The following is a 24,729-nucleotide window of genomic DNA, read 5'->3' on the forward strand; positions in this document are numbered from 1 at the left end:
TTTTCACCATGTTATCCTGATAAACATGCAGTTTCCCCCACAAGCTAGAATAGAGATTTGTTTGTACAATCTGCATGCAAAGAAACTTTTCATTTGTCCTCCATAAGTAAAACATATTTTGGTTTATCCATGTTACCATTTACAGCTTTAAAAAATAAAATTTCATGTATTATATATACACACACACACACAAGTATCCACAGGTGCCTCCCTCCCTCCCAGTGAAGATGGTCCTTTCCCAAGGCACATCATCCCATGAGCAAGTGCAATAACACAATTAATGTCTACATGTCTTGTCCTTAATTGGGGTCTATTGTGAGACCATGGTCTTGTGTAACACGCACACTTGTGGGTACTGAAGTGATCCCATCTCTTATTTCAGGAAGGATATTGTTGTTTGGGACAGTTTGGTGTTGGGTTAAGGGATTGTATTTATGCCAGGAATCATAAAATGGCATGTCATTTTGAATAAAGCAGTGAAAGCTTTTATTTTTTGTAAGTGTCTAACAATGTTTAATTTAATTATATACAAAATATTTATAGAACAAACGTTCAAGCTGAAATCTTTAGATAAAATCCACAAAGAGTATACAACAGTTCCATGTCCACCAAATTTAATGCAGTATCTGCTGGTCAATCAATCACTTATTTACATTACAAAAATAAACCTGGTCTTAAATGCCATTATATATAAAACAAACCAGCATTTTTAGTTTACAGTATAAGATTGTATCTGAAAATATTCCAGCAATGTTTAAACAAATCTCATGAACTGCACAAAAAAAAAAAAAAAAAAAAAAAAAAACCTAGTTTGGGGGACAGGCAAAAACAAATTGACAGGCAAAAACAAATTGATGCACAATGCAGTATTCACATTCAATTGATTTATACATTCAGGGTTTGTTAAAACCACAGATTGGGTGGTAAAACACACTTCCACTTCTGATACTCCTTTAAAAACAAAAAAGTGAGTAGGGAGGCCAGCCCAGAACAGCGTGCCAGCTGCTAGAATAGATACAGGCTGCAAGTGAAACAGCAGGGATCAGACGGGCTGCTACGGCCTCTTCAGAGCTCACGCTCCTGCAAATGTCAGAATCCAAGACATTCTTGGCACTCAATCTTTCCATTGGACAAGGTCTGCTGATGCCAAGTTCAGTGGCGATTCGCTGTCAATATCACTCAGATTCAGTCTCCGCTTTCTGCTTCTTTTTTTTCTTTTTCTTGGTACTTTCACCCACCTGTAGACATGGAAACAAAAGTTATAAATATTGCCTGTGTTAAGTCTTGTCTTTTTTGACCTTCGTGTAGATAACCAGCTAAAAAATTGTTACAGTAACAATTCACTTATTCAAAAAATTGAGGGCAAACCCTAATTAAACATATCACTTGATTCATTTGAGCAGTCTAATGAAGAGTCAAATCATTTGAAGGAAACCAGAAGCCAGCAACAATGAATGCACACTGGACAATAGCCAAGTCTCCCTGTTAATCTTGCAGACTGACTTCCTCAAAAGTCAAAGAAAAGGGATAAATCTGCTGCCTAACACCTTGGCAAACCATGCATATATCCTCATTTATCCAGAAATGGGTGCTCAGAGACTACTAAGGAGTAACTTCAGAGTTCTGAAAAGGTACACATCTCTTCCAAATCTGGCTAATTAAGGGCTTACATCCAGCTTACCTCTGGTGCCAGTTCATCCTTAATTTTTTTGTCTCTCTTCTTTTTCTTCTTGCTCTCTTCAGTTTTAGGAGTTGAAGGTACAGTTGAAGTTGCAGCCTCTTCACTTTCACTATTGCTTTCCCTCTTTGAAGAGAAATCAGAATTATTAATATGATCCTTATTGCATGACACAGCTTTAGTATACAGCAAAGCAACATAAATACACTAAAGCAGAATATGCTGCGGAGAGAGGGCATATTGAGCCACTTCAGTAACTAAAGTGCTGCACTGCAATAACATCATCTACAGATCACATGCATTGTTTACAGTTAAGGCCATGGAAAGTCCATGCTGTAGTTTGTGCAGACAGGAAAAACCAATCAGTGGCAGTTTAGACACATGTAAAAGGAAACCGGAACCAGCATTTACTGTTGTGCTGTAGTATAGCAGCCTCAATGATCTTGCAGACTGACTCCCTCAAAAGCCACATAAAGACAAGGAAGGGGTAATTGTCTGCCTAACATCTTTGCAAATCAGGAATATATCTTATTTAGGCTACTGCAGCGAGATAACCATTATAAAGACTAATACGACCTCCTGTAACATGGGAAGCTATGAATTTTTTTTTTTTTTTTTAAATGGGATGCTTAGACTACAGGAGTAACTTCAGAGTTCTGAAAAGGTAGAAATCTTTCAAACCTGGCTAATTAAAGGATTTATATACAGCTTACCTCTGGTGCTGGTTCATCCTTAATTTTTTTCACTTTTTTCTTTTTCTTGCTCTCTTCAGCAGCTTTAGGAGTGGAAGGTACAGATACAGTTGCAGCCCCTTCACTTTCACTATCGCTTTCCCTCTTCCTCTTAAAAAGGACAAGAAATCAGAATGATTAATGCGATTCATGCATGGCACAGCTTTAGTATACAGAAAAAGCAACAGAAATACACTAAAGCAAAATAGTGTAGAGATAGGGCATAATTTCTCAACCTTAAGTGCTTCAGTAACTATTATAGCAGGAACCAGCATTTACTGCTGTGCTAGACCAGGGGTCTCCAAGCCTGGTCATAGTGAGCTACTGTGCTGCTGACATACATTTCAACCAATGTTACTTAACTGAACCAATTATTGGCTTAAATCAGTCAAGATTAACAGGTGTTCCAGATCTTTTGCCACCGATTATGTAACCTGCTGGATAGGGGCTCTCCGGGACCAGGGTTGGAGAACCTTGTGTTCGACAATAGCAGGAACCAGCATTTACTGTTGATGTGCTGGACTATAGCAGTCTCCTCATTGATCTTGCAGACTAACTTCCTCAAAAGGCCACAGAACCAGACAAGAAAGGACACTCGGTCTGCTTAGCTAGCACTATGAATGCTACACACTGATACTGCCCCTCCAGGTACTTGGTCTGGACTACAAAACTGGTCCAGCATTTTAGTTATTCAAATCAAATCCCGGCTGGTACACCAATTGGTTTCCCATTTCTAAAGATCACTGGCGCTGTCAGCAACCACACTGCAAATATGAGAAACCACCATGTGACACTGGAAAGTCCTATGGGGTTTATGGCTTACCTTTCCCGTTTGCTCACTTTCACCTACAACAGCCTTTGCAGCACTGAAAACAAATAAATACATCATTAATGGCAGGCAGACAGTTTTTACATGACTGAACAACATTCATGAAGTTTCAAGGATATGGAGGAAAAAAAAATTTGGTAGCAAACAACAATATTCATAGGATAGAAATCAAACAGGATCATGTATAGAAAATCAAGATGAATTTAAAAAGTGCATAATATGAAAGCATGTAGGGAAACCAGAAGGCAGCATACAATGAAGATACAGTATTCTGGACTACAGCAGTCTCCCTGTTAATCTTGCAAACTGACTCCCTCAAAAGCCAGGCAAAAAAAAGGGATAACTGGTTATATAAAAGCACATGTTGTTTCTCCATACCTGTAATCTACATATCCCTCCTTCCATGTCCCAGGAGTACTTCCATTTGGCTTTCCGTGTTTGTCCAACAAGCCCTGCTTAATCATCATTTTCTTCTGGCTTGCCTGGGGGTAAAAGTAAAATATTAAATGTAATCAAATATTTGCTGTCAATTTTGCTGTTACATTGTGCAATACATTTGAGGCAAACTGGTTCCTATAACAATGCATTAAGTACACTTTCAAGGAAAATAATGATACATAACATGTATTAAGAAACCTGGGAAAATTCTTTGACAATTAATTCAACTAGGAAGTCTGTTTAAAGTACCAGTTGAGGGTACATAAATACCAAATTTTGCCTATATAAAAGTCAGCACAGTCAGACACAAAAGGAACAGAAATGCAGTGTTTTCAAAGCAGACTAATCTCAAGCTTTACCTTTGGTCCCAAACCCCACTTGCGAGGATAGGTGTCTCTCTCCATGATGACTCTCTTGATCTTTGCTACAACACCATGGTCGCAGGTAGAGATCACTGCCGTGGTCATGAGGGCAACCGCTTAAGGAGGGGAAAAACATTTAAATCCTAAAGATTTGGTTAATCAGAAAATCAGCAGCACGGTTTGGAAATGATTCACTGCTGCTCAAATACTGTCATGCAAGAACCTTAAACTGCCTGGTTTGCATTGCGCCATCAGTCATGGGTGATAGACAGCGGGTCATCTTTGCACAAAGTGCTAATGCAATCTATACAGAAACATCATTTGGCAATATAGAATCCAGGCCTTCACGCCAGACCAGCTTAACTGCAACATCCACTTGAACACACCTGTTTTACCACCCCTGCACTGAATCGGGAGCGGCGAAGACGAACACACGCTGTCCTTCGAAACGTGTGCAGTCAGCCGACCGCTTCTTTACACACTGCAGATTCACCATGCACCACCCAGGAGCTACAACGTGGGAGGACAATGCAGCTCCCGGGCATAACAAGCAAGCCAGCAGGCGCCTGGCCAGACTACAGAGATCGCTGGTGCACAGTGAGCAGATACACCCTGGGCGACCTAGACCCCCTCCCTGCAACACTCAGCCAATTGAGCACCGCCTCCTGGGAACTCCCGTCCACGGTTGGCTGTGGAATAGCCTAGACATCCAGGCTATAGGGTGCATCCTGCTTTTACTGGATGCACCACTCGGGAGCCTCGATACACACTGGTTTGTGTGAAATCAGTTGGTTTCAGTCAAAGCTCCATTAAAAGTTGATTATCTTTGCATCAGTAATCCCAATATTCCAGACAGTCTTCTCAAAACCCACCTAAAGCACCAGTGTCCCAGGACTTACCAATGCAAATGGCCTCTCCCTTGGTTGTGATGACAACTATCTCCTGGTTCATTTCTATTCCATCTTCATAGCGGAGAACACCAGGTAGCATTATCTTTGCACCATAGCAGATAGCATTCACCTGTAAAAGACACATTGAGTAAAGACCACTAGAGACAAGTCGAACATCTACATAGAAATGTATTCAGACCAATGTTCCATCAGGCCGCACACAAAGGAAAGAAAACGTAGGTGGGTATGACACCATTGCAAAGTTAACCCTTTGCAGTCCTATGTAGGACCAGGTCCGACATTACATCTCCCTTTCCAGTCAGATCCTGTCCAACATAGGTCTCTAGTAGTTTTCTTCTCTCCCGAAAAAGCAGAAAAAACAGTTCAATGGCCGAGAGACCAATAGGAGCAGAAAAAAGGGGGGGGGGGGGGGGGGTGAGAGCAACACATAGCCCCATGCACCAGAGATAACACCGACAAAGATAGCTGCTTTCACATCCAGCTCTCAAAGAATCAGACATTTGCAGAGTTTTGAGATGTTATAGTAATGAAATACTATATTATTGAGGCGTTTGGTGAGAAAACAAGTGATCTGGAGATTTCAGTATGCACGACTAAGAGGTATTTGAAATACAGCGATGTATTTTAAACCGGTTTTATGGTGAAAAAATCTTTTAAAAACAGCATGTGTAAAATAAACTGAGCATGTGACAGACTAACGGTTAAGTTTTTTTTTTTTATAAAAACAATTTTTTTTAGTACATAACTAAATCCCTACAAATCCCTATAAAAACTCAGATGGCAAAATCTTTACAACACAATTTAAAACTAGAGTTGCTATAAAGGCTTCCAAGAAAACATGGTTCAATCACCACAAGTAATCACCAATACAGCTCGCTACGTTTCCTATAATTAATGGGCTACTTAAGTTGTATGTGTACAGAGCATAATCTTGCACTGAAGTTTAAGTGCACTGATCTGTTACATACAGCTGAGGAGCTAAAGGCCAATTTGTGGGTTTTGAACCTTAGCAGAAGTCAAAGGTCATGGGTAATGACTTTTTTAGAGCACAAATGACTTCCTATGTGTTCCATATGAACCATGACTGATCCCGAGGCACAAGGAGCCAGTTTTTAACTTGCCCTTTTGGAGAGGTCAAAGATCATGGGTGATGCCATTTTTCATAGAGCACGTCTTCCTATATGTGTTCCATTATAACTACGATCCCATCGGCACACCCTAGGAGATGAAATTTAAACAAATTCCAACATGCTTTTGATTTTAGTGGTTATTACTTTATGGGCCACACAACTGTACCAACATTGAAGAGCATACGTGCAACACTTCTTGTTATGGGTCATTTTTCTATTATCAATATGGCCGCCAAACCATGTGACAAACGCACCAATTTGAAATCAACAGGACTTCACATTACCCTCTACTACCACTCAGTTTCATGCCTCTAGTCTATTGCAGTATGGATTTATACTTTAATATGTAAATATAGCACTCCTGAAATTGTTATTTTGCTCACGCATCCATGTTTAACAAAAAAGCTGTGATTTTACAAAACTTAGAAAGGTCCTTGTCCTGAGCAAGAGTGACAATTTTGGTGCCGATCAACACTGTGGTTTCAGACAAGATGATTTTTGAATATTTTGCGCAAAATCCAATGCGGCGCATAAACCAACCATCCAATTGATTTTATTTGAACGTTTTCTTTTTATAGAACTTTCATGCGCTATATGCAGACATTGTCAGATCTCCATCTTAAGTCATTTTTGTCGACAAGAGCTTTGAAAATTGTCCAATATTTTCACGAGATTTGGCCTAGTGGCTGTGAACTTTTTCCACTCTGGGACGCCAGTCTGGTTGTCCACACGTAGGCATCTACTTACGTATGCGTTTTCATTACTCTGCGACAAACTTTTGGCAGAATAATAATAATAATAACAACAACAACAACAACACCACAGCAACAATAGGCTTCCCAGCCTTTGGCTTGGAAGCCTAATAAATACAAATACAGAAAAGTTATGTTCTAGTAGTACGTGGACTTTGAGAACTGCTTGGTGTGTACTTACTGTGTTTCTTTGATCGTAGATAATACTGTGAGTGCAATGTGTTATTTCTTTGGCTTGGCAATTAATAGGAAGACGCTGAAAGGATGTTCGGACGATATTAAAAACTTAGTTTATTTAAAATCTTGAACATTTATAGTGCCTTGTTCTTGCTGATATTTTAGTTCATTTGTTGCGTGTGTTGCATTTATTGACAATCATGTTTGCTGGTGATCATTGTTTAGTAGAGCAGTTTATATTAACTATGACATCACTTATTTAGTGTTCAACTAAGCTGCCCATTGACAGAAAAGTAATGCTCAGAGAAGTTTGTAGTCCTCAGTACAAAAGAAAGAGGGAACATTGATTCAGATTATGCTCACAGGTATAAGGTACATTACACAAATTTTGAAAGTTTCATGAGTTAAAAAAAGGGTAGTTTTTCAGATGTCTATTTTAAACTGACATTTAACAGTTAAACTAAAAATGAAAACTGAAAATCCTAAAGTTAACCTCCATATTCAATGCAAATTTGCAGCAAAAAATAGGGTTGCAGTAGTATTGGTATCCATTAGCAGATAACATCCAGTAATTAAACTGTATGGAGTTCAGGGTTATTTCACTGCAAGTGAAATACACTGTATCAACTCATGATGCAATGCAACTGAGGACTACCAACATTACATTGAATATCAAGCACTAACAGTTTGGTTTCCAAAAAAGCCATCAGTTATGGGTGATAGATAGTGGGTCATCTTTGCACAAAGTGCTAATGCAATCTATACAGAAACATCATTTGGCTCCTTGAAATCCAGGTCTCCGTAAACTAAAGACTGCATTTGGCTTATTTTTAAAGTTTACAAAAGCTGGCCATTAGTTTACATGAGCATGTACAAGATAGAATCACGAAAATTTAAATGAATGTGCCCAGCATTTACTACATACAAGCAGTAAAGGTTGAACAAGCATAACTTTACATTGAAACTCTAGCGTGGCGCAATGTCCAAGAAACACTGACTGAATTAAAGAGACACGTACCGCACTGTCCTTCATGACAAGCCGTTTGTGGGACACAAGCAGCTTCTCCAGGGGGAAGATGACACGTCTCAGGTAGGTCTCATCCTTGTTATTATCGTACTGCCACTGCGCATCCATCACGTCATGCATGGTCACCAGGTTATCCTGGGAATGAGGACAAACATGGCAAAGAACCAAAACACCTCCATCAGTACTTCCATTTCATAAACCCATTTACACACCTGACTCGCTTTTCTGTGTAAAGAAGCATTTTATTAATTATATATATATATATATATATATATATATATATATATATATATATATATATATATATGCTCAACAGCACATTTCCCAGTCTCTTCTTTAGTTAGTCTTAATGCTGAAACACTGACTGACTATGCAAGCATTCTGCAAGACATTTCCAAAACATCATGTAGGCAGGAGGTTATAAATGGAATGGGCCCGCACAGCCATACCAAGTATACATTCTCCCTTGCCACTTTCTGTACCAAAGTTTAATTACCAGAACGGGTGGGGAAAGAGCCCTGAACTGAACTCAACACTTGAGACCACTAAGCTAACTCTGCATTTAAAACATGCTGCAGTGTATAAAACCAACCATTCTTGGAGATGCAGAATTAAACACACGTGCAGATGACTTCATTATTTCTCACCTTTTCTCCCATCACTCCAGATCTGACTCTCCTCAGTTCTTGCATTTGGCCACCGACTCCCAGTAAAAGGCCTATGTGAACACACAGCGTCCGGATGTAGGTGCCCGCTTCACAGCTAACCCAAAAGATTCCTGCAAAAACAAGACACACATTGTGGAACAAAAGTCCAGTAAAACAAAAGTTTCAATGAATGCCTTCAGTGTGCACGGAAGTGATTAAAACATTCGTCAAACCACTGCACCAAGCAGGTAGAGAACTAAATCTCACGCCCAATCGCAAGGTTCTGTATGTGATCAGATTGAATCCTTCGTCTTCGCTGAGGTAGATTCTACCTCTGCCAGACCCCTATCCTGCAACAGCTCACCAAGCCCCAGTAGCAGCAGCCAGTAGAACACGGGACTGCTACCACAGCGTCTGGGAGCTGAGGAACACTCAGGCCTAGAACAGACTCTGGTGCTGCAGAGATAGGAGGCCAGAAGCACTCAGAGAATGGATAAACTTATTCATCATTTCACATAGCCAACCACAAGGCTTTTCAGCTTTGTGGAGATGCATACTTGTCCAGTTACCTAGTCATGTAGAGTACCCAAAATAGGATTTAGGTTAAGTCTCCTATAGTAATGGAACACAACAGTATTCATATCTAGCCAATAGTGTGGGTTTGTTTATTTAGATGCCAAGACATTTCCAGATTTAATTTAAGGTTTACGTGAACAGGACTAAAGGTAAGCAAGTGGGCAGAACTGACACTTACCTAACCTCTTCTCTGGATCATACTCAATCAGCTTGCTTTCATAAATGGTTCTCACTCTTAGCTGCCTTTTAACAGCAGAAATGAGAGGAGGGCGCTGAAAAAGGGCACCAGTCAGGGTATCCATTGCCTAAGAGGGAAGACAAAATGAGGATCCTAATGCAACATACACACCATTCCCTCAAGCCGACTGAGCAGAGATTCTGTATGCGATCAGAATGTATCCCTCGTCTTCGCCGAGGTAGACTCTACCTCTGCCAGACCCCTATCCTGCAACAGCTCACCAAGCCCCAGTAGCAGCAGCCAGTAGAACACGGGACTGCTAGCACAGCGTCTGGGAGCTGAGGGGCACTCAGGCCTAGAACAGACTCTGGTGCTGCAGAGATAGGAGGCCAGCAGCACTCAGAGAATGGATAAACTTATTCATCATGTCAATCAGCCAGGCTTTTGTTCAGTATTTATGGTTTTGGTTACGATTTGTCACATGCTATTTATTTTTTTTTTTAGAACTCACCCTGCTAAGCTGAAGCTCATTCTCAATAGCACTGTGCAGCCGAACAATTCCCACATACTCTTTGCCTAAAAAGGAACAAGGAGTAGTCAGGAGGGGCCACTTTTTCTGTATCACTCGTGTGACCCAAAAAAAAAAAAAAAAGCAAAATGTAAGAATTTAACAGTTACACAGAAATCCCCCCACACCTGCACTCTGCTGAGACTTGACGAGGCGTGTTGCGCGCTCCACACACACTATCAGACAGCCTGTGACTTTGGGATCCAGCGTGCCACTGTGCCCGGTCTTCTCCACCCTCAGGATCCGGCGGATCCAGGCAACCACTTCATGGGAGGACGGATTGGCAGGTTTATCCAGGTTGATATAACCGGTCCTGCAGGCAAGATTACAATTTGATTTATAAATGTTTGCTTAAACTTTTGGCTTTAATTTAAAACCACCACAATTTTGTATTGGTAAAGTGTTGATATTTTTATATACATTTATTTTATTGTAATTAAGGCTCAAAGTCAGTAGAGAGCATAACTAAAATTTAAGGTGGCCATCTGGTAGAAAAAGTAGCTGAATTTGGTGCGTTAACGTTAGTTTACCTACCGTAAACCGGGATCCCTGAAAGAAGATGGCCACCAAACATTGTTATGGGATACACTACTGCCTATTGATAGGTGTCACTGAAGTCCTAATTCAAAGTTGCAGATAGGCCCTCCTTCCCCCAGTGACATCCTCGGTCCGGCCTCCCGAGGGTACTTAACCATCACACAGGGGAAGTAACACCCTCTTTCGCGATGAAACCGCGATGTCGACCGAAGCAACCTTGCAGTTGGTGGTCATCTTCTCTTTCAGGGTACCAGGGGTTTACGGTAGGTAAACTAATGTTCCCTTTCAATTCAAAGATAGCCACCAAACATTATTATGGGAAACATGTACCAGAGCCATCGCGAGGGAGAAAAGAACAGCAGCATATGAGGGACGCCAAGTCCTGCCTGACCAATGCCTGCGGCAATAGCGTGCAACCTCGAGGATCTTAGTGCCCACAGAGGGCAATGAGGGATCTACTACATTCAGGCGAGCTAGGCACATTGCAAATTTCAGCCATGGAGGCACATCTGAAGAGGGCCCATGATGTAGCCACACCTCTTGTGGAATGTGCGGCTATCTACCCAGGTTGGGGTAAGCCAGCACGATCATACGCAGTCGAGACTTCGTGGAAGGTTGTAACTACCTTGCAAAAAGCAGGGTTTGCACGCAGTGACACTCGCCTGCAGCGATAGCCAAGAGGAAGGCTATCTTCATGGACAGGTGCTTCAGCTCGATAGAGTATATAGGCTCAAAACAGGGCATGCGCGAGAGCCTCCTGTACACTCAAGGCTCCATTCGGGGAGAGTGGCCCTCCTAGGAGGGCCACTATCGCAGAGTGCCTTGGAGAAATCGGGTAGCTAAAAAACGTGTGGCAAGCAGAAATGGCAAGCCGCTTGGTAAACTGTCAGTGTGGAAGGTGCTCTACCAGCCTCGAGCAGATCTTGCAGAAACTGCAAGATGGCAGGCATGGAACAGGAGATTGGATCATGACCGTCAGAATGGCACCAATCTTGAAAATATTTCCACTTATAGGCGTATAGCGACCTAGTGGAATGTGCCCTAGCATTCTGCAGCATACCCACGACCGCGTCTGACAGCCCTAAGGCTGATCAGCGGTCCCTTTCAGGGGCCGGCTCCAGGTGTCAAAGTGTGCCACTCGCCTGACTGAAGATCCCGGCGAAGCGGGATTTCCCAGGGCGGGCAGTTCAACAGCTGGCACAGGGATGAGAACCAGATTCTCCTGGGCCACTAGGAGAAGGGAATCCTTCTCCGGCTGGACCTTCGAAAAAGGCCAGGAGCAACGGCAGAGGTGGGAACGCGTAAAGGAGCGCTCTGGGCCATACGTGGCGCCGACGCAGAGTGGACCGTCGCAGCGGTGGAGGGAGTACCAAAGAGGGCAGTGTGTCGTCTCCGCCAAGGCGAAGAGATTGACCGGCGCCTTTCCAAAACATTCCCAAATGCACTCCACCACTTGAGGGTGGAGACGCCACTCCGATGGGTACAGGCCCTCCCTCGAGAGAAGGACCAACGCTCGATTTTCCACGCCTGCAACATGCGTCGCCCGAAGGCACAGCAAGTTCCGTTTAGCCCAAATCAGCAGCCTGAAGGCTAGGCAGTGCAACCCTGGGGATCGAAGGCCACCATGGCGGTTGACATATGCCACGACTGATGTATTGTCTGTGTGGATCAGCACGTCTGTTACGAACCACGGGTAGAAAGTACTGGAGGGCAATGAACATCTCTTGCAGCTCCAACATGTTGATATGCAGGGACGTCCTGTGGCGTGACTAGTGTCCGCTGACTCCTCTGCCTTCGCAGACCGCGCCCCAACCCGAGTTGGAGGCGTCCGTCGTAGCTTCCCTGCGGGTGTAAACCGCCCCATTTCTGACTCCTTTCTGCAGGCGAGAGGGAATCCTCCACCAGCGCAGGGCCGCCGTACACGCGAGACACACACTGTCAGCCGACGGTGCCCGTCGCGTTTGGGACGCAATTTGAACGCAATGAGCCACGCCTGCGCAATAAACCCAGCTCAATGGCTGATACCGCTGCTGCCATCAGACCCAGAAGTTGTTGGCACAAAACAAGGGACATCCTCAATCCCTGCTGAAACAGGGAAAGGCGGTGTTGTAAAGCCGATACCCTGTCATTTGATAGGTATGCGCGCATCATGGAGGAGTCCAGCATGAGCCCCAAATACGTTATGCACTGCACTGGTGTCAGCAGACTCTTGGCATTGTTGATGGAGAGAACCAGCCTCACTACATGCTCCTTCACTAGCGCCATGTGGGCCACTGCTCCCTCCCGTGACTGGGAACAGATCAACCAGTCGTTGAGAATTCATCACTCTGACTCCTTGCAGCCGCAAGGGGTCGAGGATAGCGTCTACGCACTTTGAAAACGTACGGGTAGCTAGAGAAAGGCCATACTGCAGCACGGAAAACTTGTACGCATTGCCCTGAAAGGTGAAGCAGAATATTTCCTGTGCTGTGGACAAATGGGAAAGTGAAAATATGCCTCCCGTAGGTCCACCGTGGTGAACCAGTCGCCAGGCCAGATAGACAGGAGTATGCGACGATGAGTCAGCATGTGGAACCCCTTCTGCTTTAGAAACCTTAAGTCCAGGATGGGGCGAAAGCCAACGTCCCACTTCGGTGCCCGAAAGTATCTCGAGTAGAAACACTCTCCAAGAGAGGTAGGATCTACGAGATTAATGGCGCGCTTGTCCAGCAAGGCTGCCACTTCTGTTTGGAGCACTGTGGCCTGAAGCAGGTCCGTCACAAACAGTCGTGACGCCGCAAAAAAGAAGGGTGTCCCAAACGAAACTGAAGCAAGTAACCATATTGTACGGTTGTGAGCACCCACACGTCGGAGGTGCAAGCGCGCCAGTAGTGCAGCTGTTGTGCCGTGAATCGGGTCTGAGGCCGCCAGCCTTCAGGAGCCCTGCTGGGGAGGGTAAGGCGGGGCTAGCGGTGGCAGTTATCTAGGGCAGAAACCCAGGAACCGCAGTCGCAGTTGTTGCTGCGTCGGCTGGCTACGGCCACCACATTGAGGGAGGATCTGCCTCCCACCCGAAATGAAGCCTGTTGGCGGTTCTTTAGGTGACCTGGCAGGGCTGTGGGAAGTGGCACCGTCCCAGTGACCGTACGAGGCTGTGCAGAGTGCCAGTGGCTCGACCTGAGCCGCACCGGAGAGGGGGGAGGGAGCAAAATAGCTGCCTGCCTCAACACCTCACGATCCCGAAGGCTCCGTTAGAGTCTCTCTTTCACTGCTGGGCCGAAGGTGTGGCCTGGAGATATGGGCTTGTCCAAAAGTGTGGCCTTATCAGCATCAGGCACCCACACATGCGACAGCCACAGCTGTCCGCGCGTGACCAGTAGGCCCACCAGGCTCTGGCCCAGGGTCTGACCCTGCAGGACAGAGAACTGGAGCAACGTGTGCAACGGAAGTTGCAGTTCCATGGCCACCAGCTCTGGTAATGGGGCATCACGCAAAACTCCGTCCAGGTATGCAGTGAGCATGCTGGACATATTCGCTAGACGGGTACTCTGGGCTCTACAGACGTGTCTCCGTTATTCTGCAATGCCGGTTCGGGACACACAGAGTCCTTGGGCATACCTCCCACCGGCAGAGCCTTAACCAAAGCCGCAATGGTGGAGTCCACAGGAGGAAACCCAGCCAGTCCCAGCTTCTCCACCCTTCCAATGAGGCCAGAGGAAAACTACAGTGGCTTGCAAAAGTATTGACCCCCGCGCCCTGGCATTTTTCCTATTTTGTTGCCTTACAACCTGGAATTAAATGGACTTATTTTGATTTCATGTAATGGACATAAAGTCCAAATTGGTGAAGTGAAATAAAAAAAATAACCTTTCAAAAAATTCTAAAAAATAAATAACGGAAAAGTGGTGCGTGCATATGTATTCACCCCCTTTGCTATTAAGCCTCTAAATAAGATCTGGTGCAACCAATTACCTTCAGAAGTCACACAATTAGTTAAATAAAGTCCACCTGTGAGCAATGTAAGTGTCACATGATCTCAGTATATATACACCTGTTCTGAAAGGCCCCAGAGTCTGCAACACCACTAAGCAAGGTGCACCACCAAGCAAGCAGCACCATGAAGACCAAGGAGCTCTCCAAACAGGTCAGGGACAAAGTTGTGGAGAAGTACAGATCAGGGTTGGGTTATAAAAAAATATCTGAAACTTTGAACATCCCACGGAGCACCACTAAAGCCATTATTAAAAAATGGAAAGAATATGGCACCACAACAAACCTGGCAAGAGAGCCACCCACCAAAACTCACGGACCAGGCAAGGAGGGCATCAATCAGAGAGGCAACAAAGAGACCAAAGATAAAAGCTCCAAAGCTGCAAAGCTCCACAGCGGAGATTGGAGTATCTGTCCATAGGACCACTTTAAGCCGTACACTCCACAGAGCTGGGCTTTACAGAAGAGTGGCCAGAAAAAAGCCATTGCTTAAAGAAAAAAATAAGCAAACACGTTTGGTGTTTGCCAAAAGGCATGCGGGAGACTCTCCAAACATATGGAAGAAGGTACTCTGGTCAGATGAGACTAAAATTGAGCTTTTTGGCCATCAAGGAAAACGCTATGTCTGGCGCAAACCCAACACCTCTCATCACCCCGAGAACACAATTCCCACAGTGAAGCATGGTGGTGGCAGCATCATGCTGTGGGGATGTTTTTCATCGGCAGGGACTGGGAAACTGGTCAGAATTGAAGGAATGATGGATGGCGCTAAATACAGGGAAATTCTTGAGGGAAACCTGTTTCAGTCTTCCAGAGATTTGAGAATGGGTTGACAATGACCCTAAGCATACTGCTAAAGCAACACTCGAGTGGTTTAAGGGGAAACATTTAAATGTCTTTGAATGGCCTAGTCAAAGCCCAGACCTCAAGCCAATTGAGAATCTGTGGTATGTCTTAAAGATTGCTGTACACCAGCGGAACCTATCCAACTTGAAGGAGCTGGAGCAGTTTTGCCTTGAAGAATGGGCAAAAATCCCAGTGGCTAGATGTGCCAAGCTTATAGATACATACCAAGAGACTTGCAGCTGTAATTGCTGCAAAAGGCGGCTCTACAAAGTATTGACTTTGGGGGGGGGGGGGTGAATACTTATGCATGCTCAAGTTTTCTGGTTTTTTTGTCTTATTTCTTGTTTCACAATAAAAAATATTTTGCATCTTCAAAGTGGTAGGCACGTTGTGTAAATCAAACAATACAAACCCCCAAAAATCCATTTTAATTCCAGGTTGTAAGGCAACAAAATAGGAAAAATGCCAAGGGGGGGGGGGGGGGGGTCAATACTTTCGCAAGTCACTGTATGTCTCAGTTGTGCCGCCGCTGTAGCAGGGTGGTTCCAAGAGGAATGCACCTCCTCCATAAAATCGGGGAAAGCTGGGAAGAGTTGAGCTCAGGGAGGCGGGAGTGGGAGGGGCACACTGCAGGGGACAATGAACGCCCCCACGCGACTCTTTCCAGGCGGCTCAAGAGCACATGCGGCTGAAAAGCCGCAGGTGCCATTTAGGGTTGAGGCAGCAGATCGGGGCCTAAGCACCATGCACACATGCTGTGCCTGTCCTCCTGTGGGATATTGGTTCCACAGGCTACACAGACATGGGAGTCAGCCCTACCAGTCATAGCACAGTGTTAGAAACCACTGCGCTGTAAACACTGTGCGCCGCGTGGTTCGACCACTGTGGGCACCGGGAATAGTGTGGCACCAGGTTAAGAGCACCAAGTACTACGTTCATCGAGTACCGTGCAATAACGGCGCATGCACAGAGCACCATGCGAGCCGCTTGCACCGAGCACCGCGTGCAAGTGCAGCACCGGTATAATATGCACCGTGTGCACCAAGCACCACTTGTATCCAGCACCACATGCACAGAGCACCAGATTACCGCTTGCACCGAGTACTGTGTGCACAGATGCACCGAATACCGTGCAGCGGCAGGCACAGAGTACAGCGACAATGGGCACCATGGTACCAAAGTAGCACGAGCAGAGTCTTACGCACTGCGGTATTAAACACCGGGCAGCCGTGCACAGTGCCTACCCTGACCGCGTGATCACACCCCTGAGCAGCGCATAGCGTACAACAGCGGGACAGGGCCGAAGCCGTGGCGGGCGATTGACACACAGTAAAAAACAGTTTAAAATACAAAAAAGTTCAATATTACAGGACAGATGGGGGAGAGCACACAGTCTATTGATTGAGCGACCTACACCAAAGTGAAGGCCTGCGCAGCCCATTTACATCTCAACCAAATAACGAGAGAAGCCTTGTGAGGAGTATATGGCCGCCCCGGTGAAAGCAGCCGCTGAGCAGCAAGCGCTCTACGCGAGTACGGGGACGCAAAGCTACAATCAAAAGAAGATCCAACAGTTGCCCACAGGCGGCTGGTGGGCAAACTCGACAACAAGAACAAGGCAAGCCTGGTCCCGTACAATAGTAGTGATCCCCAACGTAAGAAGGGGTGAGAAACACACACAATTCTTAACAATAATACTTACCATGCTAAGACGGCCAAACAAAGAAGCAGCCTGGCACGCAGAGCACACAGGTGCTGATAGTCAGAAACAAACAAGAAAAGGCTACGAATTTTTAAACTACTGATTCCAGGAAAGTGACGATGCCAGTTTTCAGCATAAAGTGCAGGGGAACTAGCAGTAGCTTACGCAGCACTTTCTATAAAAAGACAGGGCTCAATGCAACACAGAGGTCTTACCTTACCAATGTGAGAAGCGAAACAGGGTGCAACGGTTAAGTATCCTCGGGAGATGGGACCGAGGAGGTCACTGGGAGGAATGGGGCCTATCGGCAGCTTTGATATAGATGCTCAGTGACTCCTACCAATAGGCAGGAGTATATCCCATAACTGTTTGGTGGCCATCTTCGAATTGAATTTTTTGTGCATCCAGAGTTCAGATATGTTCAAATTAGGTCAAAACTAAATAAATAATCAATTTTATTTGTTAATCTAATATTTGGGTTGACCTCCCTACTAGTTTCACCACATTTTGATTTTGGACAACCATTTTACAACCAGGATGAGGAGGAGGGGGTTAAAAGTTAAGATATACAAACAAGAAATTTCACTTTACAGCTAGTCCTGAGAACAATCTTCATTCGTGTGATTTATGAGTTAATACGTCACTTGAGCACAGCTTGAGCAGCTAGAACCACTCCGATTCGCTTCACGGTCCTCTCACTCAAATTCCATGAGATGACATCTTATACAATAAAAAACAACCTCCACACAATGCATTGACAATGTTGGGACCTATAGTTACTCAAGTGAAAAAAATGTGAACATGCAATTAAATGCAATATCTAACCCATGATAAACCATTTGAGGCATGCATAAACAGCTGCATAATACAAGACTGGTAACAATTGATTTCTTTAGAACACAAAGCATACTGAAAGTGTTAAGGAACAATCCTAGTGCTATATTAATTGTATACACCCACCAGTCCTGGAACAGCAGTTTACTGACCAAATTGAATTGGATATCCTGTTAATTCATAGACTGGTTTTCCAACAGCCATCAGTCACTGGTGATAGATAACAGGTCATATTTGCACACAGTGCTACTGGGATCTATGCAGCCACATTTGGCTTTTTGGAATCCATGCCTCAAGTGACATTGTTGTACTTCCTATTCTGGCCTGAAGAGTGCAGTTAAGCGCAGAAGATGTCACCAGCATGGCATTAGTCACGCTCGGTCTCAGCTCATTTGCTTTGCTTACCTGACATAATCGTGGATGTTCCTTTTCAGAGGATTAGACCCATTAGGCAGAGGTGTGTAATGTGCCGTCCGTATGTTTAGCTTGTCAAAATTCTGAAACACACAACATAGATTAGCGAGTGTCACACTAACAAACCGGGTCTGTGGATTTATGTTCTTGCTACATATGTGATGTGGGTAGAATTGACATTATCACCAAAATATTCTGCTTGCATGGCAAAGCAAAAAAAGAAACAATGCAACAAAATGAAGTCCTCATGCCCATTTGCAAGGTTATGTATGCGATCAGATTGTATCCTTCGTCTTCGCTGAGGTAGATTCTACCTCTGCCAGACCCCTATCCTGCAACAGCTCACCAAGCCCCAGTAGCAGCAGCCAGTAGAACACGGGACTGCTAGCACAGCGCCTGGGAGCTGAGGGACACTCAGGCCTAGAACAGACTCTGGTGCTGCAGAGATAGGAGGCCAGCAGCACTCAGAGAATGGATAAACTTATTCATCATCTCACAGTGCCAACCACAAGGCTTTACATACACCTTTCTCAGCATTACAGAATGCTGCAGGCAAAGTAAAGCAAATACCTTGAGCAACAGAGGCCACTGAGAGGTGTCCAATGATGCAACTTTGGACTCTGGTTTGATGAGGAAGTCTCCCGTCTCTTGAATGTCCTGTTAAAATAAATGGAATGTTAAGTGTCCCTACGTGGAATCGTTTAAAAGACAACTATATCGATACCTATCTAGAGATTTAGATACAGGAATTCTCTTTTTCTAATCCTCTGTGATAACGCCGCATTGTGTGTTACAAAACCAATTCATGTATTGAGATTTCTAAAAAATACTATACTGAGGTATTTAACCATTAAAAATGTCTTGCTCAATTTACTCTTGTATTACTGTAACATTTATATTTCTGGAACAAAACATTTCAAATAACTACTATTTAGCAATGCGGTAAAAGTAACATAACTAAAATGAAATGTCGTGAACACACTCGAGGACAGCTACACTCCTCAGGTCTGCCCTTGATATATTAGTTAGCCACTTGCCTAATCTTGGTTGAGTTATGCTTTATTTTTTTCTCGCTGCAATTGTATAACCCTATGTAACCTATAAAATGAAACATTGTCTTGTCTGTGCCTACTGCAACACCAAATGACTACACACGGGTTCACCATTTTTCACAAGCAAACTAAACTATAAGGTCTGAAACCATTATGTGAATCACAGATACAGCTTGCCTGCCCACCTGCTCGAGACAGGCGATATGGATCACGTGACTTGAAACGTCATTCAAACACTATCTCGATATCTATCTATATAGAGATAAAAATTAAAATACCCACACAGTTTGACCTGTCCCTACACAACTCCAAAATGTGTTATACTAGACACCATAAATACTTCAGTATTTGTGCAACTTACCCCAACATCGTCAGTTACTTGCGTTTCCTTCTTTTTCTTGTGCTTCTTTCCCGATGAAACTTAAAAAAAAAAAAAAAAAAAAAAAAAAAAAAAAAACGTAAATTGGCAGTCCGTTATGGCGCTAGAAGTCCACTGGGGAGAGTGCGAGCACGTGTTCGTCTTGACACCACGTGGCAACTACAAATCTATTTTACCTCACAACCAGTAATGCAATACTTTAAAATTTCAATTCGATTGGTTTAAACTTCCTCAATAATTAAATAAACGTTGCAAGCTTCAAAATCAAACACGTAATTTTCTAATTTTTTTTAATACCAGTACACTTATTTCTACCAGTTCTGATACTACTTACGGTACCAAAACTTACATTTAGAATATCAATATTACATTAGTATAAAAAGGTGCATCTCGTTGACCCATTTTAGACATCATGAAAATACAGAAATAGATATGCAATAGAAACACACGTGTACCTACCCTACCCTACCCTACCCCCCCCCAGCTTGCTTTGGCTCACTTGCCTGTTGTAACCCACCTCCCCTACACACGTGCTCTCACACACGCACATAGAAAGTTCATAACACCAGTCTGAAAATGCTTAATAAAACACAAAACACACTATTGCCATTCAAAACGACACAGCACAATCAATTCAACCGATATGGTCTCATGTTAAATGCAACCTTGCTTTTTGCCCGGTAATGCAAACTGTGTACCATAACATACGCCAGGAGCAACGTTCCTTCACTATCTCCGCTCTCTCAGTTTAATAACAAGCCACTTCCTGTTTCTAACACAAAACACTCTGGCACACGTTTTTAAAGGCACGACATCACTTCTCATGCAATATTTCTTAAGCAAACACGCAGCAAATAAATGTCTTTACTTACAGTCCCCGTCCGCCATCTTCACTCTCCCAACGTTGAAACTAAAGGAAAGAAGTAGTGTAGGACTGGCCTCTGATTATACCCACAAAGCACAGCAAACACCCGCCCACCCCATCACGTGATCAGTGTAAAGGAATATTTCAGTGCTTTTTAAAGGCAGCTGGGCCGTTGGTTTTTTAGAAATTGCGTGGAATATTTTTTCACATATCAACCACACATGTGATTAACTAATAAAACCTTCTTAAATTATCATACTGGAAATATGTGTTGTCCAATCCAAAATAAGCTCTTGTTGCTTAAAATAAAATAAAAAACAGCGTCATTTGATGACTTCAGCAGTCGTGGTGTGTAAGATGGTGTGATAAGCAGGATATTTTGATGTATGCTTACAAGGCGATATAAAGGAGAGGTGGATAATAGGAGGTACGAATCCCTGCAGTTACCATTTTTAAAGAAATTGTGTACTCCGTATCTTTTATATACTTACAGGTCAAAGTTTTATATATTTTTTCTGTATTGTTTTATTTTTTTTTATTGTTTTTTTTTTTTTTTTACCAATAATGTTCATAAAGAGCTGTACTTGCATATACTTAATGCTTTTTTGTCTGTTGTTAATTTGAAAACAAAGTACGGAAATGTTTTTGAAATATAAATCAAAAAGCAGCATTTGACCTAAAAACAAATGTTCCTTTCAGCTTGCCTGAAACACCACACTGTGAGCACAGTTAACAAAAAGAGTACGTACTGGGTATTACATAAATAAATAAAGTTTCCTTCCTGTCAGCTACTGCTAAACACCGTTCATGTGTCAAACAACCTAGTGTTTCAACCACATGAACCTTTGCTTCGTAACCCTTGTGCCTACACAGGGTTCTATACAAATGAAAAAAGTAAGAATTAAGCCATTCAGTTCCGCAGCTATACCTTATGGGAGTTCACTAGCGTAGGCAGAACATTTTTGCCATTGGGGCAAAAATACAAATATCTCTAGAAACTTTTGCCAGACGTTCGTTCTGATTCAGTTTTAAGTACAGCTATGGCCAAAAGTTTTGCACCACCTAGAATATATATATATATTATATATATATATATATATATTATATATATATATATATATATATATATATATATATATATTCAGTTAAAGTTAAAGCACTTAGTATTAACCTTATCTGATGTAGGTATTAGTTTTATTAGGCAGCTACCACAGACTTCAATTAGGAAAGTTAGGGGAGCAGAAGATAGACACTGAGCAGCAAGTGCAGTATACGGGATTAGTGGGTGTGTGAGACGTCACATTAGTATTTGTCGTTACTGTTTTAAATTGCTAAGCGTGGTATTTAATTGATTGTACAGAGTGTTTTGCTGTTTGGTTCTTTTTATGTTCTTTATCTTTTATTCTTTTATGCTTGTTTGCAGTGATTATTGTGTGTTTAGATCTCGTTTAGACATCCCTAACACCCTACCCTAGCATTGGCTACTAAGGTGGTCTGTCTTGCACCCTTCTACAATTGATATTGATACAACTGTGTCTGGTACTATATATCTATTCCTTTTGTGAATGTGTTTTAAAACTGGATATATTATAATTTTAGTGGATATTGTGATTATTGTGGTGTTAATGCTATTTGGTATTTAAGTATTAAACTGCCCTTTTATAAAGATTATTATTGAATTTACTCTTGTCTGACGAGTTAATGAACCGCCTCCCTCCTCAACTCTCTACCACATCCAGACCTTCCTGTAGACAAAGGTGGTGGCAGTGCAGTCGTTACCCGAACCTAAACACCCGGGCTTGTAATCAAGCAGAGTGTTACACATGCACATTTACCCTCATCATATACTGTACATTGTGCAATTTTTTTTTTAATGTGTATAGTCGCTGTGAACGTATATCCAGCCAATCAGATTAGCAGTCACTTAATAGGCAAGCGGGTGGAACTATTTTTAAGGACCTGTATTTCACAGTGTACGGTTTCCCTGCCTGAGATGGGGATATCCAGCCAATGGGATCACTGCTATCCCGAACCACCTCCCCCAAATCTCACCGGTCCCTGGCAAAAGTAAATACATAAATAATTTATAAAAAATAATTGAATTGCATGTCTCATCGTGATGTGGCAACAGCCCCAGTCAGCCAGTGTAGCTGCCCTAGTGTGGGAGTTCCATTCTAAGTGAAACAACTTTCATAGTCAATATTTCATTTTTGGCTGTTACTTCTTGGCAAATTTGTCATTTATTGTTTTTCTTTGTTCTGAAAACAGTTAAATATTGTGAATATACATAAACCTCACTGAAAAGTTAACTGCCAAAATCGACCAATCACAATCTAATAGATATGGAACCAATATTGCACATTGATGCATTGAACGATTGTGGTTGTACCGTCAATGCACTGCCATCACAGAGCATGTCCTGCAATGTTTTCATGTCTCATTTCTGATTTACAACCTTTGTTAGAGAGATTTGTACCTTTTCTCTACATGTTTAAAATTCAGGAGCACTCTCCAAGTTTTTAAAACCAATTTCTTACCTCTTATCAGCATAAGCAATATTATCACTGATGCCCTTTTCTACTACTGTTGAAGATCTTTTGGTTGTTTGCTATTGTATTTTACACTTCAGTTTGGCAATTAGATATTTCATAGATAATAGTATAGATGTGAGGTTTCTGTTTCATCTGTTGTGGTTCAAGCTGCAGTCATACCCTAACATGAGGTAAAACACTGCTTCAAACTCTTTTAATGAATTAAGTAGAAACACCCTGGCCTATCTGTCCACTATGGACAACTTGCAAGCAAATTGCACAGCAAATGTATGAAGTGGGTCATTTTCCCACAGAGGAAAATCAGGCACCCTAAATATTGAAATTGACAAAAAAAAACAACCATTATTCTGCATGGAGACACAGAACAAGATAAGACAGACACTGATTACTTTTCTTCAAAATGATTCTTTATATTTCTAGTAATTCACATATTTATGGGTTACCACAATGTAATGAGTACCATAGGTTTTCCACTATACATTCACAGAGAACCATCCTTTATGTTTTCTTTGCTTAAGACAGTTATTTTACATTGAGGACCTTTTCCAGTTAGAGATTGTGGGATCTCGGTCTGAACTGTGATGCATTTGTATAGCTCAGTCGCAGATCGAAATTACAGGATGGGCTTTTTGAGTCATACATTCTCCCCCAAAACAAAAATAAATATGTCATGCTTTATCCCCTCTTGATAACAGTTACTGCCACAAGACAGTAGAGCACAGACATCAGTAATCACAGATGACTTTCATTTGCTTTTGTCAAAGCTCCTTCTAAAAGGAGCACTGCTGTTTGAATCCACATTCCCAGTGAGTCAAACTAAGGCAGAATTACTTTGTTTCCACAATTACACAGAATACTTGCAGTTTACACATTATTACAACATGAATCTTCCTCTGTGCAATCACATGGTATTCACACATCTTAATGTGAAATGTACATACAATGGCTGTGTAACTCAGATTAATAGGGAACACTACTTCACTGTGCTATTTCAACGAGTCAACAAATGATCTCAGTGAACACACACAACTGACCTTAACAGGACCTCACTGCTACTACTCTCTCATCATAGGCCTTATTGCCTGTTCAGTTTGTTTCCCAAAGCTAGTTATAGCTCTTCCTCCTTGTAACCTGCATGCCACTCTCATTCTGTGAGACAAACAGGCATGCTCTTACACCTACGTGCAGCAGTAGTAGTAGGTTAATGCTTTCTACAAATTCTGTTTTACACAACTCTTCAATTGAACCAATACCAACTTTCTGAAACATGAACAAAAACTCTGCAGCTTGGGGACCTGGGTCCATGGGATTAGCCCCAGCTCGGTCTGAATAAAGGAATTCCCTTTGCTGGTTACAAGCTGTTGATGTACGCAAACCATTTACAACTACTACACACTCAATTGTGCTGAATGTAGAAATACTCAAATACATTCAATGGCAAATGTTTGGACTAGAATTATTTTCAATGTATTCAAATTTAATTTAATTTCTTACGTTTCTTTTGATATATGCATATACTGTAGCACTAGGTAGCTATGCCTTCCAGTCACATTTGCAATCATTGTCAACAAAACA

General features: G+C 42.7%; 1 protein-coding gene and 7 non-coding genes across 8 annotated transcripts; all 8 read right to left on the bottom strand.

Annotated features, from left to right (window-relative positions):
* Positions 1-964: 964 nt before the first annotated feature.
* LOC121295489 (H/ACA ribonucleoprotein complex subunit DKC1-like) lies at positions 965-20,708 on the bottom strand. Its single transcript, XM_041220153.1, has 16 exons — positions 20,610-20,708; positions 19,720-19,778; positions 18,877-18,963; positions 18,298-18,389; positions 10,133-10,317; positions 9,948-10,012; positions 9,437-9,563; positions 8,683-8,813; positions 8,027-8,170; positions 4,938-5,058; positions 4,036-4,154; positions 3,617-3,720; positions 3,233-3,275; positions 2,392-2,520; positions 1,682-1,804; positions 965-1,238 (listed from the first exon to the last, which is right to left on the bottom strand). The coding sequence occupies exons 1-16, from the start codon at positions 20,623-20,625 to the stop codon at positions 1,176-1,178; spliced, it is 1,608 nt and encodes a 535-aa protein (XP_041076087.1). The 5' UTR covers positions 20,626-20,708; the 3' UTR covers positions 965-1,175.
* Positions 4,285-4,364, bottom strand: LOC121295934. Its single transcript, XR_005946985.1, has one exon. It is a non-coding gene; the product is annotated as a small nucleolar RNA SNORD83 (small nucleolar RNA).
* Positions 7,710-7,789, bottom strand: LOC121295933. The gene has a single exon (XR_005946984.1). It is a non-coding gene; the product is annotated as a small nucleolar RNA SNORD83 (small nucleolar RNA).
* LOC121295939 lies at positions 8,438-8,578 on the bottom strand. Its single transcript, XR_005946990.1, has one exon. It is a non-coding gene; the product is annotated as a small nucleolar RNA SNORA36 family (small nucleolar RNA).
* On the bottom strand, positions 8,972-9,197 carry LOC121295942. The gene has a single exon (XR_005946993.1). It is a non-coding gene; the product is annotated as a small nucleolar RNA SNORD17 (small nucleolar RNA).
* On the bottom strand, positions 9,643-9,868 carry LOC121295944. Its single transcript, XR_005946995.1, has one exon. It is a non-coding gene; the product is annotated as a small nucleolar RNA SNORD17 (small nucleolar RNA).
* On the bottom strand, positions 18,091-18,167 carry LOC121295935. Its single transcript, XR_005946986.1, has one exon. It is a non-coding gene; the product is annotated as a small nucleolar RNA SNORD83 (small nucleolar RNA).
* On the bottom strand, positions 18,578-18,803 carry LOC121295943. Its single transcript, XR_005946994.1, has one exon. It is a non-coding gene; the product is annotated as a small nucleolar RNA SNORD17 (small nucleolar RNA).
* Positions 20,709-24,729: the final 4,021 nt, after the last annotated feature.

This window comes from Polyodon spathula, chromosome 20 (genome assembly GCF_017654505.1).
Source record: "Polyodon spathula isolate WHYD16114869_AA chromosome 20, ASM1765450v1, whole genome shotgun sequence".
In the NCBI taxonomy this organism is placed as follows: domain Eukaryota; kingdom Metazoa; phylum Chordata; class Actinopteri; order Acipenseriformes; family Polyodontidae; genus Polyodon; species Polyodon spathula.